The sequence below is a fragment of the Simochromis diagramma genome, unplaced genomic scaffold (assembly GCF_900408965.1).
Source record: "Simochromis diagramma unplaced genomic scaffold, fSimDia1.1 OVJJ01000366.1, whole genome shotgun sequence".
Lineage (NCBI taxonomy): Eukaryota > Metazoa > Chordata > Actinopteri > Cichliformes > Cichlidae > Simochromis > Simochromis diagramma.
The window spans coordinates 714,615-740,215 of NW_024386970.1; the positions used below are offsets into that span (position 1 = coordinate 714,615).

Below are 25,601 nucleotides of genomic sequence, written 5' to 3' on the forward strand. Positions count from 1 at the left end.
TTTTTTGTTTTTAATCAAGAGTAAATCTGGGTCAACATCCAGCTTCCTACCATCATCCAGCGTGATCTCCTGGAGGCCTAGAGATCCCAGAGGCGGCTGCTCCTCCGGCTCCTGCTTGATGATGAGCGCCTCCCCCGGCCCGGCCAGCACAGAGTCCTTCTGGGGGTTGGCGGGTGTCACAAAGGTACTCCTGGGACTCAGAGACAGGTCCCTCTGAGATCCACCAGGGGAGGAGTGTGGAGGGACGGAGAAGGTCTGAAGTGGGACAGAAGAGGCTGGAGGAGGAATCGTGGTGATCTGAGGAGCCATGACGGAGGTCTGAAGGGGAATCAAGGTGGTCTGCGAAGGCAAGGAGACTTGGAGCGGGACCGAGGACGTCTGAGGATACATTAAAGGGGTCTGAAGGGGAGCAGAGGCGTGAGGATGGTGGAGATGGGGGTTGCTTTGGGGACCACACTGCACCAGGAGGTCACAGGAACCATAGTACGCCACGTCAGGACTGAGCGTGCCGTTGCGCGAGGCCGTCAAGCTGAAGCCAGGTGGATTCTGGGAGATGCGATCTGGCTCCCAGCGTTCCTGCTTGACTGAGGCGACAGCGGGAGGAACGTGGCGTCTGACTCCAGGCAGGTAGGTGAAGCTCTGCGTCACACTTTTCCTTCTCTTCCCGTTAGTGACGTAGAACTGGACCTGGACCGATGATGTCGCCTTCTTATTGTACACAGGAACCTCCACCACGATGCTGGACTGGAACACACACACACACACACACACGTTTATAAAACATGAGCATTTGTTGCTTTTCTGCTTTACATACTAATGCATTTTGTATTTTGGGCGTTTGGACCTAAATGATGTGGTTTAACACATGCGCTGCACTCTGATCTGCAGCCACACGGAGGCTCTGAGCGCGTCAGCAAAACGCACTTAAAAGGAAGGAGGAGGAGCTTCGGCAAGAAGGCTTCATGGCACTACGAAAAAGGGGAAACAGTATTTATATGAATGTCTGAAATTTATCGTGGTGACGCCGGAGGTTTCAGCTTGTAACTTCCTCTTTCCACTTCCTATAAAGGGAATCTTGGTCGCCATCTTAAGAGACGTTCAAATGCTCAGAAAAAAAACCTGAGCAAAATTCTGTGAGCTCAACACTTCAGGGCCCGAGGGGAGACTACAAATATTAGACCCAAATATTTTCCCTCCGCTCACTGTGCAGCCGGACATCAGGAGGCAAACAAAGAAACATTACAGCTGAAATCACACTCGGACACCGAGAAGCAACAAAAGCACGTCGTTGCATGTACTGATGAAGATCAACGCACCAACACAACTGAGCGGGATCCTGCAATAAAACTAAGATCGCAGTACCGTGCTGCTATGAAGCAAAAGTACTCCGGGCAAAAGTTTCTTCATCCTGAGGTCGAGCTGTTTTCAGTAAGCATCAGTCTGAGTGTAGAAGAAAGACGGCATCTCCACAGTGACACACCTCGCTATAAAACCTCGGGAGGCCCTGCTGCAGACGCCTGCCTGCTTTCACTGATTTTAATTATGCTTGCAACACCATTTATCACATATTTAACTTAGAAAGACTTTTGTCCTTATTAAGCAGCAGAGGTCAAATCTAATTCAGTCATTAGTGCCACAAACAGATGTTTCTTGTAGTTGGTCACCAGGTTTGTACTCGTCTCAGATTTTGGTCTGCTGCTCTTTACAGAAACTCTGAAGCTCTCTTGGCTGCCACTTCACCTCCCTCCACAGATTATCTGTGGAGGTCTGGAGGCTGGCCAGGCCACTCCATGACCCGTCTTCAGCTGCTCTCTGTTGCCTTAGTTTTGGGTCACCGCCATGCTGGAAGACCCATCTTGATTGTTCTGGCTAATGGTTAATTAACGATGCGTGGCATGGCCACACACGTCCGTCGAGTTGATGCCAAAGAGCCGCCTCTGACTCATTCACACGTTCACTGGAAACTTGAGACGCGCCTGAACATGTGTTCTTGAAGATCTCGGTCTGTTGCAGCGTAGTGCGTTACAGTCGTGTTCTTGGTCACTGGATGTAAAACTGCATTTCTTTATTTTCTTTGTTTTATTAGGACTCGTCTGTGAATGTACATGGGCTGGTTCTCATACAGCACTTTCCTACTCTACCTGAGCACTGAGCGCCTTACACAACATGCCTCGTTCTATGGGCTCAAATTGTGGTCATAAATATTTTGTACTTGTAAATCAGTTTTGTAAGTGTAAAACAGATTTGTGTGGACTTAGCCAAAAAATATGTGTGAAACTCTGCACTCAAGTTTCAAGTTACAAGTACGAATTTTGACCCTATTTTTCTTCCTTTCATCTGATTGGCCAATGTCATGTCAATCACAAATTTAACTATCCAATCAGAAAACAGATGGGTTTGGCTATTGGAGGGGTGCTTTATGGAGCTTCAGGTCCTTGAAGGGAATAAATGTGTTGTGGAAATGACAGTCTTCACTAGTGGGGATACTCACAAAGCTTTCTTCGTTATGAATTAGCATACATGTTTTTATTGAACATTTGAAGAACCAGCAAAAAAACCAGAAACTCTTGTAGAGGACATGAAGTCAGAGATAGAAACGACAAGGAGCAGGTGCATCTAGTACAGGTAGAGCTGCTGCAAAAACCCACAGAGCCCAGCAGCCAGCAACAAATTCTGGATCCTTTGCTTTTAGTTAGCAGTTAGCATTAGCAGCACATCCTGCGTCCGATGTGAAAGGACTTTTATGCTGCGCACTGTGACTCATAGCCATGGTCCCGGGTCAGCCCTGACTTTGTGTTAAACTAATGCTAAAGTAATAATGGTGTTTCTAACCACTGATATACCACAACTTTATCCTTTCAACAGCTGCTGAAAGTTAGGGGACCTAGCTGCTATCGGATATTTATATAGAGGTCCTCCAGCTTCAAACTGTATCACCCTTCAAGGACCTGCAGTTCAAAAAAGCGCCCCTCCGACAGCCAAACCCATCTGTTCTCTGATTGGATAGTTAAATTTGTGATTGACATGACATTGGCCAATCAGATGAAAGGGAGAAAAATAGGGTCAAAATTCGTACTTGTAACTTGAAACTTGAGTGCAGACTTTCTCACGTATTTTTTGGCTAAGTCCACACACAAATCTGTTTTACACACACACACAAATTCTTTTTACACTTACAAATCCTGATTTACAAGTACAAAATATTTATGACCACAATTTGAGCCCATATCGTTCACTGACTCATACACTCATTTTCTTCTGTGCTTCTAACAGTCACACTCCAGTGGACGCATCGGAGAGCAACTTGGGGTTAGCATCTCACCGTGCAGACGGGATCAAACCACCAACTTCCCAATTAGTAAATACCTCCTGCTCTATGTCAAGGACTTTTGACAAATAAAATTGGACTGATTGATTGGAGCCAACAAACATTTCAGCTGAGCTCTGCCTAAAGCTGACTGAGCGAGAGACGCTCAGACATCTGCAAACATTACTGATCCTTCCTGTCGAAACGTTGCTCATCCGTCCCAATCTCAGATCCAGCTGAACAAACTCAGAGTGAACTTGAGCCTTCAGAGCGGAGTCAAAGCGTACAGCTGTATATGGGAGGGTGCGCTTGATTTACCGCACAAGTCAGAACAAGAACATTGTTTTGAGAACCCAGTCACTTTGTTTTTATCATCACTGGAAGTCAGGATGGTAACTGAACTGAAACATGAAGAGTTCAGTTTTTGTTTGAGGAAAAAAAGAAATAAATGTAAACTTTTTGGTTTTCCCGTGTCTCAAAGATGCCGACGCTGCCTCGATGAGCGTTTGCAGTGATTTACTGCAACAGCTGCTCGAGTTGGAGCTCATTTTGAAACTCGAGGGAGAACAAAAAGTTTTGGATCCTTAAATCGTTCACTCTTTCTCCGTCTGTGTGCTGCATCACCATCACTCCTCGTACTTACTCCGCTGCATTTTTCAGGCACGACTCTGGCATCGGTTTCCCACAGCGATCTTCCATCTGAGGGGACAAAACACACGAGTTAGACCTTCAGACAAATCATCAGGCTCACAGAAGTTTATGTAACCTTATTAAAGCTGCAGTAAATTAATAAGGCGATCTTACCGGGCCCTCTCTCCATGAAAACAACCCTGGACTGAGCAGAAATGTTGGGTCCGCTGATGAGCAGCTCCTCTCCTCCCTCCACGGAGCCGCTGGCTGGACTGAAGCTGTCCACCTGAGGGAGCTCCTGACCTGAGCGCTGGGCTGAAAAGCAACAGGTTTATTTTAGGACTTTATTACAGATCTCTGTGCTGCAGAGGAAACAGAACGGAGAAGGTAACTCGAGCATTAACAAACATGCAGTATATTTTTGCCTCTGCGTCTTCTTCTACGATCGTGCTTTAAAGGAACACAAGCTTCCTGTTTGCGAGACTCACAGCACTCCACGGGAATCGACGCCGTCTGCAGCCACAGAATCTGGCCGTCCGGCTGAGGGATGGCGACCCTGAACACCACCCGCACCCTCGTGTTCTTCCGCCCGATGTCCGTCTCTCCTTTCTTCAGCTCGATGTCGGCGTTACGCAGCTTCAGGATGCCGGCGCAGTCGATGCTACGAGAAAAAAGGCACCGTTTATCAGAACGCATCGTCTCAACTGCTAACTACCTGTCCACACGTGGACCAGAGCTCGCACAGTGTGCACTGTGGTTCAGGTCCACATTCCTGCCAGCTGCAGAGAAGACTGTGCAAGGTATGAAGCTGAAGTGTGGGAGCGAGAAACTGGTGAAACAAGATCCACAGAGGAGCGACCCATCTGACTACAAACACCTCCGCTTATTAGAGTTTTGTTAAATGAGCCTGACGTGCCTGAAAACCACAGCGTGGCTGAAAGTTGCTGACGCGAGAACAAAAGGCCTCAAGGATCTGTACAAACCGTTTTGTGAACACAAGGTCCTTATTCACAGCTCTAACCCAACACCACCATATATGGCTAGTACTACTACTAGTTACTGAATAATTGAGCTCACAGCAAAGCCATCCTGTGGCCATGACCACTTAAAGCTCACTCACGCTGCCTGCAAACAAGCAGCAGACTAACGTTATCGCCTTACGTACATGCTTCCTTCTTTAAATGTTTGAGATTACGGTGACATTATTTACATGCTTCCTGCCTCCTCTACAGTGTGTCTAGACTCTGTACCACAGCTCTTTATTTTTTGCTGCGCTTTCTAATCTGGCTTCCTGACCTTCGTTAAGCCTAAAGAGACAGCGGCCGTGTATTTGTATGTTTTTAAAACCATGCTGAGTTCTTATCGATGTTATTTCTTGTCACAAACAGCTGATCTTTGTAATTTCCCCTCCTCTAAAAGGAGGGCTCGAAACCTCGTAGATGCCTCAGTCACGAAACACCTTCAGAACAAACGTCCTGAGTGTTTCCGTCTTTGTGTTCAAAGTAAAATTGCTCTCTCCAGTTTTGGGATCATTTCGATCATTTTTGGGGAAATTGTTACCGTGTTTTGTTGCTCAGATGAAGAAAAAACAGTAACATGAAAGGTTTTCTGGCAGCGAGGCTGGTGTGAAGATCGATATCATTGGGAACGTGATAAAGACTCAGCTACCCAGGGTGTGGGTAGCTGAGCATTAAGTATAATTAGCAGCTGTATGTAAATGGTTTGATATGCTGTGCAAAAGTATTGAGACACCATAATTGCTTAGTAGTGTCATGTAGTCAGTGTAAGAGGTCAACTAACCCTAAGCTGCCGCTGGTTGACCATTTCTCGGGTCCTCAAAATGACTTGCAGGGGGACAGATCGTGTATAGAACCACCACTCAGACCTGCACCCCTTACTAACAAACTTGCCTGTACCCCTGTCCTGAAGAAACACCTGAAAACTGTTCCAGTAAGGTCTTCTGACTGCCTGCTCCACATGTGAGGCTCAAAAAAAGCCCTGGCTATCACATGGGACATTGTTTTGAAGGTCTGGGGCCACCCTCAGTCAGTATTTTGAACCCATTGAGATGGGGTTGGCAGCTTCCACAGGCGATGCCTAACCGTTGCTATGGTGTCTGGTAGGTGGAAAGTTTGTTTCCTTAAATGGTGATAGCGGCTTATCCGTCTCTTTTAGCTGAGCTACTTTAATAAAACTCTTTAATTTAACCCTTTTGCCTCCTTGACTCCTTTTTCTGACCCGGACACTTTTTGTTACTTCCCCCTCACCACCTAGACCCCTCAGGGGAACGTAACAACACCTGCCCGTTCTTTACACGTTGTTAGGAAAAATCAGAAAACAGAAATATACATGGAGAAGCAGCAAGTTTAAAAGTCAATATTTGATTTGATCGTCTTTCTTCAGGCTCCTTGAAGGACATTCAAAGCTCTTCTCTGTGCTGAAACAATATGAGGAGCACCTGAGTGACGGTGCATGGCTTATAGGGTTCGTGATCGTTACCTGGCAGACATGTCGTTCTCTGGAAGCAGAGGGATCTCCAGCACTTTGATGGAATCCATAATTTTCTCCTGACACATGGTGGTGACCGTCTTCCCCGTCACTCGGTGGACCTGGTAGAAGGGGTGAGGACGAATGTATCGGTCGTCCGCGGTGCCGATGAACAGCACCAGACCGACCCGCTGCTCGCTGCATCCGTGCAACTACAGGAAAGGAAGAAAGACGAGCTGATAAGCAGCTGCTCATCCTGACGAACACCTCGACACCACTGCAACCTGAAACGTCACGCTCTGGACTCCAAATTACTTTAAACTGTTGGATGTGAAGCCGACATGTGATATCTCACAGGAAATCAGTACAGTTTTACAATGATTCATTTCGTGCTGGCCGGATCAGTGCAGGGAATTTTTTTATGGGGAAAAACACAGATGTGTAGTTTAGCATGAAGGCCACCTGAGGGATAGACGCAAGTGGTCAGACCTTTATTTAAAGAAATGGTTTGATGGTTTTTGGACAATGATGCATTTTTACCACCAAACAAAAGTCCTGCATCAGCTGTTTAGGAAGTACTGTCGCTTTTATACAGAGGGCCCATTTTCAGAGGCTCAGAAGTAAGTTTCATGGTCTGGTGAAGCCTACTTCCTAAATATTATCCAAATAATATCCAGGAGAACTTAAGCAGATAAAAGACTTGGAGGTGATTCCATGTGTTAGCCGTTCACTCTCAGCATGAGGTCCAAAGAGATGAAGTGAGGGAGGCCATCACTAGGCTGGTTAACTGGTTTCAGAGAGGAGCTTATTCCCAGGACATTATTTGGAAATTTCCTGTAATGCGAGCAGAGATGGGCAGTACTGTGATCTGATTACTTTTTTCAAGTAACGAGTAAAGTAAGGGATTACTATTGCAAAAACGGTAATTAGATTACCGTTACTTTCCCTGTAGGAACGCTGCGTTACTGCGTTACTAAAACCGTGATTTTTTGCGAGAATGTCTCATGACAGTGACGTAAGCGAGTGCGCCGTTAGTGACAACAGCTGTGTGCAGATCAACAATGGCTCATATATCGAGTGTGGGAGAGAGTATGAGCGTGCAGCGTTTAAAGCGTGGAAGTACTGACCTTACTTTGAGTTTGATTCCATAAAAAGTGACAAAAACATTAGTGTCCGCTGTGCGTGGGAAGAAAACTTCTTTTTACAGCGACAAAACCCCTAAACTTCCAACAAGCACCGAGTAGCTACGACGTAATGGGAACCTCACAGAGAAACTCGCGGATTCTTCCACTGACCGCGGCACACCTGCACCAGGGTAAACCTCCGCCTGCCCCACTCCTGCTTTACAGGTGAAAATAGAGCAACAGGACCGCTGAGTCTTTGACTTTATTTATTTTCTGCTGTGTTTTACTTGCATCTATTTGAAAGACTGAGTGTAAACACAAAAAAAAATATATTTTATGTGCTGAATGTGCAGAAAATAGGTTTAAATGTTAAACTAATTTCTTCCAGTCAGAGAATGTTGCAGATAATTAAATTTTTGCTTGATGCATAAAGTTAAAAGATTAAAACTAATAAAACAAGTTTAAAAAAAAAAAAAAGAAACTTTTCCATCTGATTACATTTTGTATGATGATTATGCAGAAAAAGTAGAATTGGGCTGAAAGATCTATCGCTTTATCACCTCTTCAGGTTGTAAATCGTGTTTTTAAAAAGTAACTAAGTAACTAAGTAATTAATTACTTTTGAAAATAAGTAATCAGTAAAGTAACGGGATTAGTTTCTTGGGGAAGTAATCAGTAATTAGTTACTGATTACTTTTTTCAAGTAACTTGACCAACACTGAATGCGAGAAATGTTTTTTCTCCTTCAGCATCTTCCTGCCTGCCAGCTGTTCTTACTCCAGCTCGGCTGTTATTTTGGAAAGATTTGTATCCATTTCTTTACTCAACTGGAAACATCTGCCTGCATCTTTGTTCAAAAACCTCTTTCTGGTTTTGTAAAGTTTCGAGAGCTTCCAGTTACTCCTGCTAATGTTGGACCTGAGCTCTACCTGTGACACTGGTGACCATCACATTATGCTCGACAGGTGGAGATACTGGGTGGGTGTATCAGGCTCTGCTTTGGAGAGGTTCTCCTCTCGAGGTTCTCGTCACTTCTATGCTGATGACATCCTGTTAAGCCCCAGGATGTTACAGATCTTGCTTAGATTCTACTAAAACTTAGATCGCTGAGACTTTTCTCGATTGAAAAAACAAAGTAGTCTGTTTGTGTCCAAGGGTGGTAATAATAATAATAATAATAATAATAATAATAATACATTTTATTTAAAAATAGCGCCTTTCAAAGCACCCAAGGACACTGTACAACAGATAAAAACACAGAAACTGGAAATATACACAATAAAAAGAATAACAGATAAAAGTTAGGAGCATACAGAGGTTTAAACATAAGCAATTTTAAACAGATGAGTTTTGAGGGTGGACTTAAAAAGAGGGAATGAACTAATATTTCTGAGGTCAGGGTAAGGAATTCCAAAGTCGAGGGGCAGAGCAACTAAAAGCCCCGCCCCCCATTGTAATCAGACGAGCGGAAGGAACAGAGAGAGAAAGAGAAGATGAAGATCTGAGGCACCGGGATGGGAAGTTCATCTGTGCTAAATCGGAGAGGTATGGTGGAGAGAGAGAATGAATAGCCTTAAATGTATAGAGGATTATTTTAAAATGGATGCGAAATTTAACCGGGAGCCAGTGAAGCTGCTTCAGGATTGGGGAGATGTGGTGGGTAGAGGAAGTCCTAGTAATAATACGGGCAGCAGAGTTCTGGACACGTTGGAGCTTGTTAATAGATTTTTGTGTAAGGCCAAATAATAGTGAGTTACAGTAGTCAATTCGAGAGATAACAAGATTATGGACGAGAATGGCAGTGGCATGAGGAGTGAGGAAAGGGCGGAGGCGATTGATATTACGGAGTTGGAAATATGCTGCACGTGTGACATTATTGATATGTGAATATAATGTAATGGGAACTCTTGGTCCTCTTGCCACATTTTCTGGAAGAATTGATTGATTTGTTCTACATCAGAGAGTTTAAGATTCTAGTTTTGACTTTCAGAGCTCTGCACAGACAACTACCAACGTACTGGGGCGATCGTGGCTCAAGAGTTGGCAGGTCGTCTTGTAGTCGGAAGGTTGCCGGTTCGAGCCCCGGCTCCGACAGTCTCGGTCGTTGTGTCCTTGGGCAAGACACTTCACCCGTTGCCTACTGGTGGTGGTCAGAGGGCCCGGTGGCGCCAGTGTCCGGCAGCCTCGCCTCTGTCAGTGCGCCCCAGGGTGGCTGTGGCTACAATGTAGCTGCCATCACCAGTGTGTGAATGTGTGGATGACTGGATATGTAAAGCACTTTGGGGTCCTTAGGGACTAGTAAAGCACTATACAAATACAGGCCATTTACATCGTGACCTAAGGTCATGTGATCAGGGCCTGTGCATCAAGGCTGAGAGCTAAAGGAGACAAAGCATTTGTTTTTTAGCATTTTGTTGCAAAGCAATTTGTGATATTTGTCTTGAAAGGTAGAAAAACAACAACACAAAAACATCTGGACAGATGAAACCAGGAATAACTTGTACAGGAAAGACGGGAAGAGAAACCTACAGAGGAGGAGAGGCCTGATGACAATATCCTCCGAACACGGAGGAGGCAGCATTATGTGCATGTTCAGCTGTAAGTGGCCTTGATCATTGGTGTCACACGTCCTCAGGAAGGGTGTTGATATTAAAAAGCTTATCGCAAAGCAAAAGTGTGATATCTGAACTGAAAAGCTCCCGGCCATAAATAAAGCTGGAGTGAACACATGAAGCATGTTTGAGACGGAGAGAAAACGACTGTGGTCACATTAGCAGAAGGAAAAGAAGGAGAACTGAAAGAGAAATCTAACAGTTACTATTTTAATCTCTTGCAAATTTCCTTCTTAGCGAGTATTAGAGGGCACTGCAGGGCAACCTGCACGTGGCGAATAAAGCCTTGATTGATTGATTGAGGTGTTGTGTGTGTTTTTGACCTTTGGACAGGCAAGCCTGGCTTACATTTATACCTCCAATTGTTATATAAAAAGTCCAAACAAAAAGCCCGTGTCATAACCATAAATGAAAGCAAACACTAGAAACTGTTTTAACAGGACGAGAGCTACAGACTTATAACAAAAGTCACTAAATTAGCGACTGCTTCAAATAAACTTGTAAATAAAAACAACTCTGTCTTGACAGTTAAACATAAATAAATGAAACAAAAACAGGTGGGTGTGGTGGGGCACCTGAGTGTAGCCCACAGTAGTGTGGTCCTTTCTCTTGTTTTGACTCTGACATGTAACTGAGAATACGACTCGTTTATTAGACCTACTGTAATTACACACCTGTAATTACAGGTCGAAATGCAGATCCTTTCCCAATAAAAGGTCTCGCCATGAAAAGTTCTGATGATGATTGGTTGCATATGATTCAGCATTTAAACTGGAACAGGTTTAAAAACCGGGAAAGGGATCCTGGGAAATGCTGGGATCTCTTAGAGGACGAGGAAATGAAAAAATGAAAACGGCCCGACTGATCGTGACATTTACAGACTTCACCTGCAGTTAAGAAATCATCTGCATAGTGAGCTGCCTTATCCTTTTATAAAGACTTTTAACTTTTAATATTGTCTTGTTAAGTATTTGCTTTATCATAAAGATAGGGGTCACTGTACCATTTAGTTTCTACCCTCATTCATCTTAAGAAAGATGAGAGGAAATATAGACATAAAGAGAATTTGAAGAACAGCCCTAGCTCTGTCGTCCTTTGTAGATTTCACAAATTAAACAGCAGCCCTGAGTGTGATTATCTGCTTCCTGTGTGACCTGTTGTCCTTTTTCTCGACAGTAAACACTGCGAGTTTTAGCACGTCTTGCAGCAGGAAGCTTTTCTAGCCTTGGCGGCGGCCTGAGAATGTGCCACCCAGAATAGCCCTGCTGGTGTCCGTTACATGCGAGGCCTTGATGGAGGCTTTACTTGTCTCAGGCCGCCTCTGTTGTCTGATCCACAGGCTCCGCGGGGCCGCTCACTCGACACATCGGCAAAGCACGCAACCTCAGTCGACCTGTGATTTCATCTCCCGTGGGTCACCACAGGCTCGATGCTTTCAGCTTTTTATTAAAATTATTATTCATGCCACAGACTCACACTTAACTGTTTAAAGAGTACCAAAAACTGAACGAGCAGGCACAGAAGCTTGTTTTCATCTACCTGAACTGTTTTCATTTTCAGAAACCTAAACTTACCACAGCCTAAACAAAAAACGAAGTCAAAGCTGCAGTTCCTCTGATGTCCACTAGAGGCGTCAGACGTCCCCATAGACTCCCATGTTAAATTGTTACAGCAGTATTAAACACGTTTATAGCATGAAACAGGGGGAAAAAGGTGTTTTGGTCTTTAAAGATAATTTCACCCTTCATAACGACTCACCTGTTTAACCCTTTAAGACCTACCATAGAACCAAGTCCGCCAGAGCTTATATTATATTTTTACATGCTGTGGAGCCATTTTTGGGAGCATTTCAAGTTGCTATACATCAATACAACAATTATAGCCCAGATTTTAATAATATGTATTCATTAAGTGCATAGTAATTACATAAATTGCAAAAAAGTGCAATAAACTACAAAAAAATTGAAAATCGTTTTTGCTTTTTTTAACATATATTTCTAGTTAGAGAAATTTAAGAGGCTTATCCCTCAAAACTGTAAATACAAAAAAGTTGCACAAAATAGTTTCCCACCACAGGAAATTTATTTTGAGTGTCTTCATAGTTTTATTTTTGAAATACACCAATTTTTATACACTGCAGGAAAAACGAAAATAAATATTATACTGCAAATTTGCAAAAAGCAGCATATGTATCAAAATTAACTATTTCCAGCAGTGCAATATGAGTCCTCAGCATCCCAGAAACGACACAGAAAGTCATAAAGTCAAAGATAACTTTTAAAAATACCAGTATAGGCCCTGAGGCCCTGATGGTAAAAAAAAAAAAAAACACCACATTTCCGCGAAAATGACGTCACTTCCGGTTTCGGGCAGGTAATGGCGGACATGCAAAAGTTCGCGCTGACGTCTATTCCAACGTAGGAAGTGTTATGAACAGCTGATCGGATTGGCAAAGCGTGTTTCTGGAATATTATGTTTTTGTTCCTGCAAGCGCTTTTTATGCAGTTTTTGCAAAGCTATATTTGGAAGGAAACTGTGACCGAGGACAAGCTGATGGCATCAGATGCAAGTACAACTCCTCCGGTTTCATATGCAAAAAAAATTATTGCGCTAGCTTACGTGGTTGCAGAGCTACCAGGATTTAAAAATAGTTACGCAAAACAGAGCGTTCCCGCTCCGACCGGCTCTAAAGGGTTAAACTGTGTGAAGCCTTAAAATTTGCATTATTAGGGGCGTGGCCTCTGACAGGTGGATGGTGACACAGGCAACTTTTGCACCAGTGCCCCGAGTGTCCTTATTCTATTGTTTATTAGTTTAAAGACTCCAATATCATTTCAGTTTATTTCTATAATACCCTTGAATCTCACATATTAAGTCAGTGCCAAGGTAACTCACCTTAAAGTAAATCGAGAACAAGCTTAGATTAAACATAAACTCAGTGACAAAAAAGGTTAATATCAAACTGATAGTGAGGACGCACCTTAACGATAGGATGTCCAGCAGCTGCCTTGATGGATCCGCGGCTGCCCTCCGTCTCGTAATGCGCCCTGTGGTAGGACTTGGGCTGGACCTCCACCTTCAGCTCGCACTGGTCATACTGGCTGGGCAGAGGCCAGTCCAAAGGAGGGGGCGATAAGGTCCTGAAGGCAGAGAAAACAGATGTGATCATCAGCTAGTAACCGAACTACACCCAAATCTATTTGCTGAATGCTGTAAGGCCCACCTGAACAGAGGGGCGTTTCCGGGTTTGGGTTTGTTCCAGGTAAAGTGGGAGGGCACCTGAAGGAAGAGCTCGGCCAGGCCCTCTTGTTCCCGCCCCTCTTCTGCGGGAGGATCCTGGAAGGACTCCAGACTGGCGTCTACTTGACCTGCCAGGAGGACCAACTGGCTCCCCGACGTCCTCCTAGTCTTTGAGGGAACGTCCAGCTCAGGGAATCCGCACATGAGGAGGGGTCCGAGGGCGCCGGCAGGGCTTCCCACCCAGGTTTCATCTGTCACGCTGCCCCGTGGGGAGGCGCCTGGTGTGGGGCTGGGTGAGTGGTGAGGGGACGGAGAGCGGGCATGAGGGTCGGCGCTGGAGTGGCGTCTCTTACCACAGGGGGAGGTTGGCCTGGATGACGGCCTGAGAAAGCAGAGCGGGATCAACGACTCAGACATGCACATCTGAATGTGTTTAGGCCAGGGGTCACAACCTTTAAGACCCAAAGAGCCATTTGGAGCCGGTTTCCACGCAAAAGAAAACTCTGGGAGCTGCAAATACTTTGTGACACCTAAAATGAAGATAACACTGTATATATTGTTTTTACCTTTATGCTTTGTGTGAACAACTACAGTGTGTTGCTTATGAAATCCATGAAGTGCTACAGAGAAAATTACATTTTATTTATGTAATTAACACATTTTGAACTCTTAAAGAAATATAACAAAAGCAAAGCTGAACTAAAATGATCCAGCAAACAAAAACTGTTATATCGCCTTTGGGCTTTTGGAGCCTTGACCTGACTTATAAAAATAACTGAAAAAAAGCACTTTGCTGCTAAAGAAATGAAAAATAGATATTTACAAAATTCTGCCTAAATATGTATTTTACCTGGTTAATGTGTGTGGCGGGGCGTGGTCTGCAGCGCTGCTGCAGGGGAGGCGGACGCACCTGAGCAGCACCCGCAATCACGCCTCGCCGCCTTAACGTCTGTGCGATCTATGCTGTTGTGTTGGTGTGTGTCGGGCTGTGAGCTGCAAAGCTACAGCCGGCTGTGTGCGTCAGCAACTGTGTGTGAAAAGTGTGTTCATGCAAACATCGTGGGGTCTGCCGTGATATGTTTACAACGGGACTTCTGCTCCTGAACCTCTGCGCACAGCGTCTGCAGGTCGGGGCTGTACGAAGTCACTTTCATCTCTACAGGACTGTAAGCTGTCGTCTGTGAGGCGTGAGCGGCGTTTGTTTTAACATAGTTCACGGTGGAGCTGCTGACATAATGTGGATCCGAAGATCCATAATTGGCCTACCTGGGGTCGAAAGTCTCGATAAATGCAGGCGTTTCGGCGGGTACACCGGCTTCCACGCGTGTGACGCTTATTTTGAGCGATGAAAAAATAATAAAATATAATTTTATTTTTTATATGTCAATATCACAATAATCTTCCAATTTAGAACTACAAGTTAAAAAAAGAAATAACATGCATAAAATACACTTCAGCTAAATACTTTAATTTATTTTCCCAAACCACGCGGAGCCGCACTATAAGGACTAAAGAGCCGCGGGTTGCCGACCCCTGGTTTAGGCAGTGTTTCCTTCCATATATTAAACACTTTTTATGTTTAATAAACCTAAACCCACCTGCAAAGTAATGCAACGTCCCCTGACTCGCTAAACAAGCGCTTCTCAAAATTCACACCTTTAATCACAACTCTATTCAATTAATTATTAGGAGTTCATTATTTATTAATATATAATAATATGTTTATTTTTTAAATTTTTTAGATCTTAAACAAAAAAAAGAGTATCGATTACTTAAGGGTCCTGTTGTGATTTTATCTTGAAATGGTTGAAATGAACCAAATTAAGACATCTGGTCTCCATGGCGATATCTACCTGGAAGTGGGCCGGCGGTTGAGCCAACTCTCGTCTGTCACGCTGGTGCGAGGAGAGTGGCACGGTGACTGGCGGGGCGACTGGCGAGGTGACTGATGGGGCGAGAGCGCCGGGTTGAAGGCCAAAGGATGCTGGTACTTCTGCTGCCACAGCTCTACCCCAAAGGCTCCGCCCCCACAGCCCGGAGAACCAAAAGGCGAGCCGAGGGGGGAACCCATAGCGAGGCGGGCGGCATCAGGTAGCTCCCCCTCCACATCATCGTAGGTATGCGAGAAAGACTCACAAGAGGAGAGGTCGGAGATCCAGCTCCTGGAGGAGAGGCTGCTGCACGGGCTCGGGCACAGAGCCGGATCCCGGTAGCGGGGCTCCAGAGAGAGGTACAGCTGGTCTCTGGACCAGGATGCATCGCTGTAACCCCCCTCTGCCCCGCCCACTGCCAAAACATCCTGGCTACTGTCGGGCTCCAAATGGTTGTTTGGAGCAATGGAGGTAATCTGAATGCTGGGGCAGTCAAAGGCTCTGGGGTTCACCTGGGCACCGTACTGGGGCCCCTGAAGTTGGAATCCAACATGTGGGTCTGAGGTGAAACATGAGGGGGAACTCTGCAGCTCCTGGATGAAGGGCTGCTCGACCAGAGCCTGCGCGGAGGAGGGAAACGTCCTCACATCGAGATCTGGACCTGCGAAGCGGAGTAAAGAAAACAACATGTAAATCAGGCAGGAGATCATTTGCATTGCAAATGTGTGGTTTTCTTTTTATGGTGTAGCTGTCCTGCAGCAGACGACTGCACCTGACAGGTAATATTCATCAGTCGCCGGGAGAGAACCTGCAGGAAAGCGGTGAGGAAATAAAGTGCACAGGGTTTCCTGCAGAGTTTAACAGGATTTCAAAAACAACACCATCCTCACATCCCAAGAATGTGACCTTCATAGAGCAAAGAATTAGATATCTTATCTGAGGGCCGTACTGGGAAATGAGTGTTTGGCACGTATAGATTACTCAGAGTTTAGATATTATGTGTGCAGTCACATCCCCGAGGTGCTGCTTTGAGGCTGAAAAACACTCGTCGATATGTTATCATTTAATGTAAAAATGACTGTCATGTCATTTGGCTACAGATGTAACAGCAACATGATTAAGCTTCAGTTTTGCTCTTGCACACAGTTTCACAATTTCAACATCTTTGATTGAGTATTTTACATGTTTGATGCAGGCTGACTTCCTGTCATTACATCATTCGACATAAAAACCTCCAAAAAAGGCAAAAAGAAACCAACGTGTGTAAAGATCACTACAACAAAACAGAATGTGATAAAACATTGTTTCAGCCCAATTATCACAACTGTGATCACCACATCAGCCCGCCGTGACGCATTTCCTCCTCCTCTGTCGATTCATTTTGATCTTCTGTTCATTTGCTTGATTGAAGCTTCGACTTCATTTCAGTTCTCTCACCAACGATGAGATGAGTCATGATTTCAGGATCAAAAAAAAGGTACAAAAGTGATGAATAACGTCATTTTTTAAAACTCTCATTGCTTTGTTTCATTGGTTCTGCTACTTTTTTTAATGCAATCATTTAACAGCAATTTTATATTTAATTCAAAGCAGAAATTTTCAAGTTTTTCTTTTTAATGTAGTACTTTTAGCCCCGCTGCAGTTCCCTGACAGTTTGGGAACCACTGCGCTTTGCAAATTTTTATCATTTAAAGTTCTTGATCAATTTTGGCCTTTCAAGCTGTCAATAAACGAAACAGATGGGAACACTTTGAAGCTAGCAATCTAGCCAACAGGGAGCAAAGCACAAAACAAACTTGGTGCTTATTGGCTGAGCCACACCGGAGTAAAGATAGAAGAGCAACCTCCTTGCAGCTACGCAAAAATGTTGGTGGTTGACTGAATGTCTTTGCTGGCGGAAACAGGGATAAAAATCGATAAGGTTTTATTGATACTAATCCTAATAATGACATTAGTATCACAATGAATCTGCGAGGTGTATTATTTAGATATACCTCACAGACCTTCAGTGTCCATGCAACTGCTTCAGCTTCAAATACACTCCTGGAAGTCGATCCTGTGTCGCATAGAAAAGCATTTCAGATGTGAAAAAACCGTGGAGGCATTTCTCAAGTGGCGCCGGTTTTCAATTCCCATCCTTAAACAGAGACCGATTAGAAAGAGCTGCAAGGACCAACCTTTCACTCAGAAGCTGAGCGTGCCGTACTCTCACCCTCTGCAGTGATCGCACAGGTTGCCTGATGAGAGGCAACCTGTTTCTGGGCATCTGTGGTTCAACTCAGATTGACTGCAATACATCTCAGACAGATTGGAAAAGGTCTGCAAATCATTTGGATCTTATATATAAATGCAGGCAGATTGCTGACACATGGCAATAAATCTGAGTCAGTATGCACCAATAAGCACAACTCATCTACAACGTGTCTCTTTGCAACTAGGTCGTGGACTAATCTGGTTGCCAACTGGCCTCTTATACATAAAAGCAAGGTTGCCAGGTTGGTCATTTTGCGGTGAAATCACGATCCTGCATCAACTACGTCACCATTTGTGGAGGAATGTCTGTTGCAGCTATGTGAGGTTCTGTCTGGACTTTGAATGTAAGAAGTTAAAGAGCATTTCCCCCACCCCCCACCTCATGATGCTTAATCGACATAATCAACTTTAATTTGATGCAGTGTGAAAAAAATGCACAGAAATAAATTATTTTTCAAGAATAATTAAATAGATTCAACATCTTCCTTCAACAGAACTGCAGACTGCACAGATGGAAAAAGTACTATAGCTTACTAGGGTATATTAGACTTAACAGTTACTATATACAGTAATGGACTTCTATACATTTTACATCAGATTAAAACTTTGGGTGTCAGAGTTTGGATAATTATTTATTAAAAGCTCGACATTTTAAATGAGAATAAGAAAGAAAAGTATGTCTTTGTGCCCCCTTTTCCCTGTTAATGCCCTATCGGCCCCCCTGGCTAAACTTTGCTAGATCCGCCCCTGCACAGTTACCAGCCGTCAGCTGTAGAAAAAGATCCTGGTGTAGAAAGTAATATTAAATAAATTCTAACAACAGCTTATCAAGCTTAAACGTGCTGCTGTTGTTCAGCCGCTGGTTTCCTCTTTCTGGTGCAAAGGGGGCCAAAAACAAACAAGAGAGACGGACTCGCGACAGAAAAGCTGATCAGCTGATCATTGATCAGTTTCATGATTGAAGTAGCAGCAGGAGAGGCAGTCGCTCCATATATCGGTTGTTAAGCTTTACAAACACTCAGAGATGAACTTACACACTTGCTTTACTTCTCTGATCCTCGGAGATGAAATGCTGGTTTGAGGCTACAAACACACACAGCCGCTCTATCACGTGACCACACTGCTGTTACGAGTTACACCGTGTTGCAAGTTTTGTGAGGTTCTTTTTTGATATTTAATGGATCGGATTACATTTTTTATTTCTCTCCGATATCCGATCCAGTAATTTAGGTCAGTATCGGGCCGATGCCGATACGCAATATCGGATCGGTCCTTCTCTACCCACCATGGTCACCACCCACCTTGAGGAGTTTGCACCCTCACATATACTAATGTGCCACAAACAGGACTTTAATATCACCAACCATTCCCATGTTATTACGGTGTATCCATATAAATGGCCCACCCTGTAGTATAATCCGGAATATTTTTATTTTTTTGATCAAATTAAAGTTGGCAATAAACCACAAAGGTCTGTGAGAGATGGAAATGAGCATCTTGTGTGACCACAGAGGTCCTGACACACTGACACTCCGATTTGTGGTTATTTATACTTTTTTAGATGCCCAAAAATGAGATCCGATAAGGGAACTGATACTGAATGTGGTTTAAAAAAAGTTTTATGAAATCCCAAACCAACCAAACAACCTCCAGAGGAGAACCACTTCCTGTCTGCCTGCTGATTGTTTACTATTTGCTGTATAGTGTCTGTGACGACGCGTATTCGTGATGCATTATTCAGCTATTTTCAGTAACGCCGTCTCGGTCCGACTCGACTTGCACCGAGGTAATTATGGTGACAGATTATCTCCAACAGTTGAGTAAATGCATTCACACAGCTGCACACACGCCCCACTACAACACTACTATTAATACCCCCCCTTCACCCACCCACCCACACACACACACACCTTGCAGTGTGTATGCAAAAAAGGCATGAAAGCTCCAACTGTGATCTGCTTCAGTAGCTCCACTCGCTGAGTAGAAATAAATGAGATCTGATGCAACAGTTACCCCGTTTGAGTGCAGACAGAGGGGGAGGAGGTGATACCCGCCAGCAGCTGGGTGTCACAGAGCGGTTAAAAAAAAAAAAACCAAAAAAAAAACAAGCAAACCAGGAAGTAAAACCTGCCAGCAGTGATGCACGGCAGCACGCTGCCTGAAGCACATGCAGACAACGAACACATCTGCAGTAGCCATCTGCTGACCTGTCCGTAATCTATCTGCACATCTAATCACCTCACAGTCTATGCATCCATTCATCCATCAGAGCTGCTGAAGCTGCTTATCTGCCAGTCTTTCAAAGTCAGCCTGCAGGACATTCAGAACAGCTGAAAGAAGCGTCAAGAATTAAAGAGAAACCAGTGAAAACTTTTCAGAGGTGCAGACGATTCCTTCAGTGTCTGTTTGACTAAAGAACCGATGAAAGAGTATAAAAATAGCTGCTCGCTGTTTTTCTGTCCATCTACAAACAAGTGTCTCAACTTTAATTTCATGACCTATGAGCTGCCAATAACATCACATCTGCTCAAAATCACAACTGATTATTCCACCAAGTCCAAGGATTTACTTTAGTTTACTGTGTCAGCAGTCTGATATAAAACTGTCAAAGTAAGAACCGACTGGTGGGAAATAATAAAGTGTTATTACATATAATAGTAGGACAAAATTTGTCAGGAGCAAACCACAGCTTTGTCTTCATTAGTCATTATTGGCTCAAAATACTCCTTCAAACAAACTCTGAGAAACCACAGAGTGAAAAATGGTCCAAATTCTTTCAGCTAAAAACGATCCCCGTGTTCTCCCAAAGCTCCTGCTGAGGGTCCACCGCAAACGCCATCGAACAGCAGGAAGAAGATGCCAAAAACAGACCAAACATCTGAGAACCTCCGTCCACAAGACGAGGTTGATCAATAATATGTTATTAATATTAGGGCTGCCACGATTAGTAGACTAGTCACGACTACGTCGACTATCAAAATTGTCGACGACTGATTTAATAGTCGACGCGTCGTTTGAAGCTTTGTAAGATCACAAAAGACGCAGGAATAAGTAGCAGGATTTAAGAGTGTAATAACGGACTGAAACAGAAGATGGCAGCACTGCATGTACAAGGATGCCAGCTGCCGTTAAACCCCGAAGAAGAAGAAGCTGTGTCCCAGAATTCATAGCGCAGCCCAGCTCAGTTTCCAACAATGGCGGCAGCTAGTTAGTTTTAATATTACTCTTATTATTCTTTCTGGGTCACATAATAAATGTTTAACATATTTCCAGGCGAGAATGTAGCTGTGTAAACCTCAAATATCTGCTCAGTTTATCAAGACACCACATATTTTCAAAAGCACTCCGACGTTTTCGGAGACGTCTGTTACCCACTAGCTCGATAGCTAGCCGGGGGCTAGGCTAACTAGAGCCGTGAGAACACCGGACTCCCGGCAAATCGTTTTCAAACCCACCGCCGTCTTTCGCTACTCAGGTTAAACATGATATATGAGTCACTTAGATAACTTAAACATGTTATTGTTTGGCTTTTTTTTGTGTTTTATTTGTTCCTGAGTAAATCGGTTTGGCTGAGATTAAAGTTATAGTTTTTACACAGCTGAATAAACGTCAAGCAGACAGCTGATCATCAGAAGTGTGAGATGCTCCAGAATTTACTCCGGTGTCCTGTTATATTTTAGATAGAAGGAGTTTATTAAACTTCACCGAAACAATCTGCAGATTTCATTAAAATTTAACAAACTATCATCTTGTCTTTATTGTTAGTTAGCACATACCTTTAACACTTACAGCTGTAAGCTAATGATAGTTATATAAGAGCAGATGCTGCTGGTGCAATAAGCTGTACGTTTACGTCCAATGGATGATGATCTGATTAGTCGACTAATCGCAAAAATAATCGGTGACTAGTCGACTATCAAAACAATCGTTTGTGGCAGCCCTAATTAATATATTATCATTAACCTCAGTTATGATACGGAAAACACTCCGCCAACAGAAACGACACTACATTGAACGACAGACACACAACCAATAACAGACGGCTGAAACAAAGAGCAAACGTCTGGCACAGCAGAAGGAAAACAGCTTGTTTCTAAAAGCAGAATCGGCCATTATGTGGAAACACTTTGGATTTAGCACAGGTGATGTCAACTAAGAACAAACCTAATATCCAAATGAGACGCAGATGTTACTGTACAGTGGATCAAATCTGACTTTCATCAGTTTTAACAAAGATCTCCGACAGCACTGGCTGAAACCATGACCGAGCCTCCACCGTGTCTCACAGGCTGGAGCCTCACTGTTGGACCTCTCTCCTGACCTCCTCCATCTATACTGGATCTGGATCCATCGCTCCATCAGACCCATTTCAGTCCAATTCTTGTATACGTTTCATACCTCAGCCTTTCCTCCTGCTTCCCTTAATTAAGAATGGATTCTTCTTTTGACACTTTTCATAGATTTAACTAAAGACACAGGTATTTTTGAAACAGGCTCCTAGTAAAGTGTCTGAAGAGCCAATTTAGACCTTCAGAAAGCTTGAACTATTGATAAAGAAAAACGAGAGGGTGGGACCTCCAGCAGGTTAAACATCAAACACAGAAAACACTCAGATCAGGAAACGGCGTCAGCGCATCAGCAAGCAGATAATCAAAGTTATAGCATGAAGGCAGAAGCTGAGCCAGCTGAAGACCCAGCCCTCTGAAAACAAACATCACTCCTAACTTGACCTGCTGACAGTGTGAAACTGACATGGAGACAAAGGCAGGTTTGAAGCTTGTTGCAATGCAGAAAAATGCCAGTTAGGTGCTTTTAGCTGATGATAAAAATCAGAAGTACCGACAGCACGTCACGCAGGCTTTTCTGCACAGGTATGAGTATGAGGCCTGAAAATATCTCGTCTATGGTGCATCAAATGCAAACAAATGCATAAATGTTTGAAAAATATGACAATTTAAAGTGACCTCTTCTGCTTCGTTCCAGCTTCATGCTTTTATTCTTGGACTCTACTACAGCAGCTGTGCATCAGTAGAACTTCAATACAATCTTTTTATGTTATTCTATGAAAGGAAGTTGGTTATAATTTTTTATTTTATATCAGGGCTGTCACAGGCAATGCGTTTGTGGAGCTATAGCTACAGACTCTTAATAAATGAAGTTGGAGAAACCCAAACAAAGCGTACTTTCTTCAACTGTTAGACATATTAGACAGCTTTAGTCTACGCTCCGTCTGTTGTATTCTTTCACATTTTATCCAATTAAATTCAATTTTATTTATACAGTGCCAAATCACAACAACAGTCGCCTAAAGGCGCTGCAATATCTAGCATCATCTATTTCTATGACAGATGCCATACAGAAGTAAAGTGTATTCCAGTCCCCTTTCTGATTGGTTGCCCCTCAGTAACCAAGCATTTAAACAGCATGCTGTTATGAGTATATCAGCCACGAGAAACTAAAAATACGACTAATTCTCAATTTCCGGAACGTTGCAAAGAGACTTCTTAGTCAGGGGTTTTTCCATTTAAATCAGAGTTTTTGGGCGACGTCTTTGTTATCATAGTGAAAAGCATCTTCCTGTTATTTCTGACCGTTTGATAAACAAATGTATTTTATGCATGAGTGAATTAAACCCTCCCTTTGTATTTTGGTTTTTAAAATGACAATCTGGTGATTTTCCTTCCAACATGATTGGTGGGGAGTAAATTTTTAAAAAGCAGGAAACCACCCGATAGATTTCGGGTTACACACACAAGACTTAAAGCCACCAACACGCCACATACGTTGCTATTCGTGGACATTAATTCAAAACTACAACTTCCTCTTACTTCGATGTGTTATAAATGTTTGCCCATTGGCTATTTGATGAGTCAACTGATTACCTTTTTTTTTTCCAAATCAAGTTTGAACAAAGTTAATATTTTTGACTTTTATGCTGAAGTCTGGGGTAAAGTGAGGTTTCTGTGATTTTTTTCTCCTATTTTCTGAATCTTATTTTCCATAAACTGATTTATTGAAAAATAAAATGAAGATAAGATGTTTAAAAAAAGCCAACATTAAGAGCTTTTGCAGTAAAGGTCAGATGACGTAAACGTTAAAATATCTGTTAATGGTTTTCAGTTCAGACATCATTGATCTGCTGATTGATCAGTAAGTCTATCAATAAGTCAGGCAGGAAGTGAAGAAGCTGGTTTGGCCCTCTATTCACCTCCTGATCCACATTTATCAGCAGACAGCTGATGTGTCACGTCGACCAAAACACAAAATCACAACATCCGGTCGGGATTTTCAAAGTAAATTCGCGCAAAGTATTCGACTATGGTGACGTGTTTCTGGACTGTTTTCGGATTATAAACTGATTACTGACTAAAATAATCATTAATCACTGTCGTAGCTGCTTGAAATACGGGAACTGTAATCCTTGTCATTAGACAAACAGCTACAGGTCATTAAATCTGTCATTTAGACAAACGGCTACAGTTTACACAGTAAATTTAGTAGATTATTACAAAGCTGTTTATTATTACACCATAAAACAGTGCATGGAGATAAAACTGTGCCAGTCATGCTCATATTTCTATTTTAGCATTTTAACATTTTAAACAATGAATATGTTTTGAGACTATTTCAAATGAGTAGAGTACTTTATAGGAAAAGGAATTGTATATATTTGGCTAACATTTTAAGGAAATGTAAAAGAACATCTCAGATAGTCCAATGTCTACTTGCCACTGGTGGAACATTTATTTAAAAATGTAATGTAATGGCTTGATTATACTGATTTAAACCTTATGGGGAACCCAGCGGGGAAAAAAAATCTAGAAATATTCACCACAAAATAAAAATGAACATCTGACACAAGTTTTGCGGCAGCTTCAAAAGTCTCAGTCCAGTTTCGTGCCGTGTTTTATTTTGAAGGCCAAAGCCGTTCACCTCCGGTGGCGCCCCCTTTAGCTCTAGCTTGACGCCGCCGACAAATTGCTAACTAACGTCGAGAAAATGACACGTACCTGCCGTTTGCCTGCCGTCGTCCTCAAAGATGAGTCTGAAGTCCAGCTCCTCCGCGCAGTTTACTGTGGACATTGAAGTGAACAGAGCCGAAAATGTCCCCCAGCGGAAGCCGTGCAGCCGACCTGTCTGCCTGCCTGTCTTTAAAAGTGACCTGTCTCACTCACTGACATCCGACTGAAAGCAGAACTCTGTTTTTAACTGACCCGCCGAACGAAACGACGACAGAATCCGAGCTAAAAGTTGGCCGGCGGCATGTGACGGCTCAGTAAACACGCCTGCGGTCTGCCTTGCTGGAGCACAATGGTCCCATTATCCGCGCTAACTTGTTGTCCTCGCGGCTCCTGCTCGCGTTCACTTTTTACGCTCCTCCAGCTTGATCCGTTTGCTGCCTTCACGGCCGCCTCGGAAACCCCAATACGTCGTGTTTACGCGTGACCGGGGCTTTTTGAAAACGGTCCCATTCAGCCAAAAGTGAAAATGGGCAGGGTTTATATGCTGCCAAAAGTGGAAATAAAGAGTTCGATCTAAACGTTGTTTACTTTTTATGTTTGTTTATTTTTTCTAAATAAACCTTAGCTGTGATATCTTGGTGTGGCATGTCATAGATGGGTGTGGCAAGTATCAAACAGGAAGTTAACCCTGAAAACAAAAAACTTTATTGTACCATTTATTTAACAATTTAAAAGAATGTATTTTTATTTATCTATTTATTTATTTTTTTTAACTGTGGTACTGCATGAGGAAGTCAGGAGTAGCAGAGAAGCATATGAAGTGGTGCTGTGTGTGATGGGAGGGGATTCCCATTTGGATGGGGTCAAGCATCCAAAGTAATGAAGGAGGAAGGAAAAGAAGGAAGACCTCAGAGGTTCGATGATGTAGTGCAGGACAACATGCAGAGGGATGGAGTGACAGAAGAGCATGCTGGGATAGGAGAATATGGAGGCAGATGGTCGACTGCGACAACCCCTGAAGAGAGCAGCCAATAGAAGACGATGACTGGTGTCATAACAGGTTATCAATTCATAAAAATAAAGATTACACCAGTCAGATATTCAGAACCCTCGAA

The 25,601-nt window shown here is 43.4% G+C and overlaps 1 protein-coding gene across 1 annotated transcript in view; it reads right to left on the reverse strand.

Annotated features, from left to right (window-relative positions):
* The window catches only part of LOC120737845 (nuclear factor of activated T-cells, cytoplasmic 3-like), a 29,194-nt gene extending 4,071 nt beyond the window's left edge, over positions 1-25,123 (reverse strand). Inside the window, exons 1-9 of the mRNA XM_040038738.1 lie at positions 24,535-25,123; positions 15,254-15,932; positions 13,384-13,782; positions 13,141-13,300; positions 6,437-6,636; positions 4,426-4,598; positions 4,112-4,252; positions 3,951-4,006; positions 51-744 (exon numbers count right to left, since the gene is read on the reverse strand). Coding sequence (XP_039894672.1) covers positions 51-744; positions 3,951-4,006; positions 4,112-4,252; positions 4,426-4,598; positions 6,437-6,636; positions 13,141-13,300; positions 13,384-13,782; positions 15,254-15,932; positions 24,535-24,607 — 2,575 coding nt within the window. The 5' untranslated portion in view covers positions 24,608-25,123. The remainder of the gene's footprint in view (positions 1-50; positions 745-3,950; positions 4,007-4,111; positions 4,253-4,425; positions 4,599-6,436; positions 6,637-13,140; positions 13,301-13,383; positions 13,783-15,253; positions 15,933-24,534) is intronic.
* Between the last annotated feature and the right edge of the window lie 478 nt (positions 25,124-25,601).